General features: G+C 43.5%; 1 protein-coding gene across 1 annotated transcript; it reads left to right on the plus strand.

Annotated features, from left to right (window-relative positions):
- The first annotated feature begins 428 nt into the window (after positions 1–428).
- RDH14 (retinol dehydrogenase 14) lies at positions 429–5,390 on the plus strand. The gene is made up of 2 exons (XM_058551752.1): positions 429–881; positions 4,331–5,390. The coding sequence occupies exons 1-2, from the start codon at positions 489–491 to the stop codon at positions 4,946–4,948; spliced, it is 1,011 nt and encodes a 336-aa protein (XP_058407735.1). The 5' UTR covers positions 429–488; the 3' UTR covers positions 4,949–5,390.
- The last annotated feature ends 618 nt before the right edge of the window (positions 5,391–6,008 follow it).

Below are 6,008 nucleotides of genomic sequence, written 5' to 3' on the forward strand. Positions count from 1 at the left end.
CTAAAGTTCTTAGCCTCATCTATGGAAAAAAAAAGAGCCCTTCCTCAGACTTCAGGTGGGCAGGAACCGTTTTCCAGAAGGTGAAAATAAATTGAACTAAGGGTTAACAAGTCCCAGGAGCTCTTAAGGGAAAACACAATAAACCAGCCCTGAAGTGTGGGATTTGTAAACCAGCCTATAAAGAGATTTGTAAATTCTCTCGTATTCCCATGGGGAAGGCCACTACCACTCTGGAATTTCCATGGGCAGAAACCTCAGCAGCCTGCTGGCTCTACCCAGGCGCCACGACCCGGAGCGCTGTATTCTCCTAACCAATCAGGTGCCCTCGGAAGGGAACTACAAGTCCCGGCATGCCCCACGCCGCCCCGTCAGGGAACCACAGGCTGCGCCCCAGAGTTCTTCGCGTGCAGGCGGCAGCTTCAGCCCGCCGCGGGCGGGGACTCCGGAAGTCCCGCGCAGCGACCGGTGGGCCCTCGGCCCGGGCGGCTATGGCCGTGGCTACAGTGGCAGCACTACTGGCCGCACTGGGTGGGGCCTTGTGGCTGGCGGCCCGGCGGTTCGTGGGGCCCAGCGCCCAGCGGCTGCAGGCAGGCGGGGACTCTGGCCTCATGCACGGGAAGACAGTGCTGATCACGGGGGCGAACAGCGGCCTGGGCCGCGCTACGGCCGCCGAGCTGCTGCGCTTGGGGGCGCGGGTGATCATGGGCTGCCGGGACCGTGCGCGCGCCGAGGAGGCGGCGGGCCAGCTCCGCCGCGAGCTCCGCCAGGCCGGGGGCCCCGGGCCAGGCCCCGACGCCGGCGGGGCGGGCGAGCTCGTCGTCAAGGAGTTGGACCTCGCCTCGCTGCGCTCGGTGCGCGCCTTCTGTCAGGAGATGCTCCAGGTGTGGGCCTCGGGGAGCCAGCAGGAGAGCAGGGGACGGCGCGGGCCTCGGCGGGCGGGGCGGGGCGGGGCGGGAGCCGGGAGGGGGTCGCCCGGAGTCCAGGAGGTGTGACCTTGGGAAAGACAGAGACTAAGAGTGGAAACAAGCAAATGGTTTTGAGGTGGCTTGGGAGTTGCAGGCCGGAAAACTTGGGAGGGCAGTCTTCTGTTTTCCAAGAATGTTGAGAAAAACACGAGCCCGAGAGGAGAATAAACTAGTTTCTGAACATTTCGTTTTGTTATGTGAGGATGGCCCAGGAGGAGATCCGCCAGGTCTTGGATTGTTTTTTTCTGTGTCCAAAGAAAAAAAAAAAATCTGCACCAAGCCATCTACTCTCAGAAAGCCTAAGAGCACTTCATTTATTTTTTATCCTGCTAGGGTGGGAAGTTTAGCTCTCTGCCACCAGTGGACTCATTAGCACCATCCTTAACCAACTAGACTGCAGCTTGGAATCCCAGTGGTCATGTGCTCTAAACCAGGACAGAAATAAAAATAATATAATACCTAGCATTTACTGAAGGTTTCCTATGTGCCAAGAGCTGTTCCAAGCATTTCAGATACTTAAAAAAAAAAAAAAAAATTTAAATGAAATTAAAGTGGCTTTGGCTATTATTGTCATGGAATCCTCACAGTAACTCTGTGGGCATTATTACCCCCCTTTTACAAGCATAGGTAGGCTAAGTAATTTGCCTAAAATCTGTTTCCAGAGCCAGCCCTTTTAAGTGCTACGCTGTATGCCTGCTGCCAGCCAGTGAGGGAGGATTTCTTTGTTTAGATGGTAAATATGCCACTGAAGTGGATGCCCTCTTGAAATTGAGGTAGAAGGGTTTCCTGCAGAGGTGACTTGCAGGAGGGCATTCAGAAGAGTGAGATTTAAAATTAGCTGGCATAGGAAAGGTGCCTGTATGAAATGGAATCTCTTGAGTCTAGAGGAGAGGTTCCCAAACTTTCTAATTTTTTCATGATGCCCTTAGCCCAGAAGAAATATCTGCCGGTTTATTGATTAAGTAATTAGATCCAAACAATAAGTATTTATGTCCTAACAACTTAGTAGCTGTTTGAAAAAATAATACACTTAACCGAGAGGAAAAAAGATATTTTCATTTAATTCTTCAATAACCATAATTACTAACGCGAAATGTGCATCTGTTGTTCACTGCCCCAGCTTCTCAGATTTGGGAATCAGGTTGGACGTTGCCATCTTCATTTCTTGTTCTGCATTGATTTTTAACATTGTACTTGCATTTTATTACACCAACTGCTAAACACTCAGCATTGCAAAGATATGAAATCATCAAAAAGAATATAGCACAATATAACGGTGAAGCTGTGAACCACCTGGAGATAGTAGTTTTTGAGATGTTGAACAGAGTATGGCTTTGTTTCCCCTGAAAGTTGAGAACACTCCATAGCACCCTCTAGGTTCCTTATGACATTCTAGGGCACCTTGATGCACAGTTTGGGAGCTATTGCAGATGTAGAGAGGCTTTTTGTTTTTGTTTTTTATGGCTAGTGTTTTATTATCAGGTAAAACAGGTTGAGAAATAAGAAATAATATTAATGTATAAGAGATGTTGGAAGCATTAAAAGTAGGTCTTCCCATGGGGCCGGCCCGGTGGCGCAAGCGGTTAAGTGCGCGCGCTCTGCTGCGGCGGCCCGGGGTTCGCTGGTTCGGATCCCGGGCGCGCACCGACGCACTGCTTGGTAAGCCATGCTGTGGCGGCGTCCCATATAAAGTGGAGGAAGATGGGCACCGATGTTAGCCCAGGGCCGTCTTCCTCAGCGAAAAAAGAGGAGGATTGGCGGATGTTAGCTCAGGGCTGATCTCCTCACAAAAAAAAAAAAAAAAAAAGTAGGTCTTCCCATTCCTCATTAACATGTAGATCGGGCTGGGTATACTCATCCGTGATGCCTATGGTGTTTTACTACTTTGGCCACTGGAGACACAACCGATTAAAAGTTAGGGACATAGAGAGATAAATTAGGTTGTTCTTGCTTCTAAGTATTAAGTTCCTTCCTGGATCTAAAGTTCAGTGACTATAATCAGAATAAAAAAAAAAGGAAGTGTAAATTTCCCACAAGTTGGTATTCTTGGTATTTATGTCATTTATCTCCTAGAATTTAAAAAATAGCAAATGATAAAGTCTTAAAATAACACAAGCCCAGCAAAGAATGATGGCTCAGAAATGATTAATACATGAAACTCTTCCAAAGGATTAGTGAAAAAGAACACTCCTTTCTTTCCCCCACGGGTGAACTTTTGCCTTCTTTTTGAAGTTGACTATTGGAAAAGCTAAAGGTGCTTAGACAGACAGAATGAGAAATAGTTAATCCCCTGACAGGCAGGCTTTGATAACAGTTGTGAAATTTAACACATTTTTCTTTCCACTTATACTTGGCAAAAGGGCTAGTGAAATTTGAAATTTGACCTCAAATTAATTTAATCGTGAGTCATCACTGTGTCTTCACACCTGGAACATGTTGTACATTTCTTTTTCTCTGCCTATCAAAAGAGACAGAGAGGAGCCAGGAAAAGGGTAGGGAAAACCAACTTATCTGAATTAAGGAATGAAAAGACTTCCCTCTGAGGACAGTCTAAATTTTAGGACTTTAATCTGGAAAGATACAGGAGGACATGGTCAAAGTGCAAAATTCAGACTATATAGATCTCTTCATCCTGGGTCCCCTTGAAGCTTGCAAGAGGTAGATTTCGTATAAGGGAAAAGAACTGTGAATTCTGGAGTCATGACAGAGGTTAAAGGTGTTGGTTGATCCTACCTCCTCTGTTAATCTCCTGTGTTATTGAGAGACTTAGTATTTATGATTGTGTTGTTTCTGATATTTTTATATTACCTATTTAATTATTTACTTGAAGTTGCTCCGTCTGCGTGGTACCATTTACCCTTAGAAAACTACAGAATAAAGCAAGTCTAACTTTCCCCCAGGTGTTGATACTTATAGCTGAGGGAATAAACAGTGCTGACCTGTCTTCTGCTGTATTTCCGCTCTAGCTCACATGGACTTGCTGGCTATGGTTTGAAAATCCCAATTAGAAAAGCGAGCCAGCTTACTAATTAAGAGCAAGGGCATTGGTGTCAGAAGATTTTATCTTCAGATTTTTGTTTGCCACCTAGGAGCCCTGTGATACTGGACTAGTCACCTAACTTCATTGCGTCAGTTTGCTTATAGAGTTGTAGAGAGTACATGAGATAACGTGAAAAGCACAAGGCCAGGCTTCTATTAAGCGTGCAAGTGTTGTTTTTTCTCTCTCTCTCAGTTGTTGAAAACTCATTATAGAGTTTCAGGCATTATAGACTTCTAGAAGTTTGCAAGAATTTTTTGAAATTTTATTTTAGTTACATTTAAGGCTTGTGTTCATATTTCTGCCATTCTCTTTTTGACATTTAAAGGAAGAGCCCAGACTGGACGTCTTGATCAATAACGCAGGGATCTTTCAGTGCCCTTATATGAAGACCGAAGACGGGTTTGAGATGCAGTTTGGAGTGAACCATCTGGGACATTTCCTACTCACCAGTCTACTCCTCGGACTCCTCAAAAGTTCAGCTCCCAGCAGGATTGTGGTAGTTTCTTCCAAACTTTATAAATATGGAGACATCAACTTTGAAGACTTGAACAGTGAACAAAGCTATAATAAAAGCTTTTGTTATAGTCGGAGCAAACTGGCTAACATTCTTTTTACCAGAGAATTAGCCCGCCGCTTAGAAGGCACAAACGTTACTGTCAATGTGTTACACCCTGGTGTTGTGCGGACTAATCTGGGGAGGCACATACACATTCCACTGTTGGTCAAACCACTTTTCAATTTGGTGTCGTGGGCTTTTTTCAAAACTCCAGCAGAAGGTGCCCAGACTTCAATTTATTTAGCCTCTTCACCTGAAGTAGAAGGTGTATCAGGAAAGTACTTCGGGGATTGTAAAGAGGAAGAACTATTGCCCAAAGCTATGGATGAGTCTCTTGCAAGAAAACTCTGGGATATCAGTGAAGTAATGGTTGGCATATTAAAATAGAAACAGACTGAAAGAGAGCTATTTATAAAACTGGATATCAGTTATATCTGTGATCAGGAATGGTGTGGCTTGAGCACTTCCCACTTGAAAACAATTTTGGTTTTACAGTACTACTGCTTAGAGGTAACATGGATATTTTCAAGGTACTAAAATGTTATATTTTGGACAACATAAAACTTGAAAAAAAATGTTTTAAATATATAAAGCATAATGAATACTGAAATAAGTATAATGAACAATACAATTATATTTTAAAAATTACAATTGAATAAGCATGGATTACAAATATTAAAGAATTCAGTGACTTAAAATAGCCGAGAAGTTTTTCAAGTATCTTTTGAGTTTCATGGCCAAAGTGTTAAATATTATTACAATGCTAGGTTTTGTGTGGAAATGATATGCCTGGTGTGTGCACAATTCTTACTTGGAATAAATTTACTGGTGCAAATTCTTAGTTGTGTATTTCTTTAGGAATTTTACTGATATTAGTCCTTTATCATCTCAATAGCCTCTACTGGTCTTGGTATGCCCAATGTCTTTTCTTCCCAAACATCTTGCACGCTACTTCAAGAGGTAATATTTCTAAAACCCAGATCTGTGTCACAATGTCCCTGCTTAAAAACCTGTGGTGGTTTTCAATTTTTATTTTCTTTAAAGCTGCAGAATACTTTCTTCAAAAGAAGTCTTACTCATATGCAGAAGCTGGATCGGTAAAACAGGTCATAGCAATGCTGCAGGGCTGGAGTCCCTGAAGGCTGTTCCTGAAGGGACTTAGTAAAATATGGTAGTTTATAAACCATTGCTATTTAAAGTTTCAACTCTAATATACGTTTGAGACTCTCCTGAACTGGGCTTACCTTGTACTCTTACAGTCAGTGCTGTCCAAACAAACTTTCTGCAGTGATGGAAATAATTCTGTCTGCACTGTCCAGTATGGTAGACTCTAGACACTTGTGGTTATTGAGGACTTGAAATATGACTGAAAACAGAATTTCTAATCTTATATAATGTTAGTTTGAATTTAAATGGGCACATGTGCCTAATGACTAATGTCTTGGAC

Source organism: Diceros bicornis, chromosome 12, assembly GCF_020826845.1.
Source record: "Diceros bicornis minor isolate mBicDic1 chromosome 12, mDicBic1.mat.cur, whole genome shotgun sequence".
Lineage (NCBI taxonomy): Eukaryota > Metazoa > Chordata > Mammalia > Perissodactyla > Rhinocerotidae > Diceros > Diceros bicornis.

Bases quoted from the DNA above. Each gene is read 5' to 3' on its own strand.
- RDH14 (XM_058551752.1), top strand. From the start codon at position 489: ATGGCCGTGGCTACAGTGGCAGCACTACTGGCCGCACTGGGTGGGGCC. The intron at 882-4,330 runs GTGTGGGCCTCG...TGACATTTAAAG, and splicing joins TCTGTCAGGAGATGCTCCAG to GAAGAGCCCAGACTGGACGT.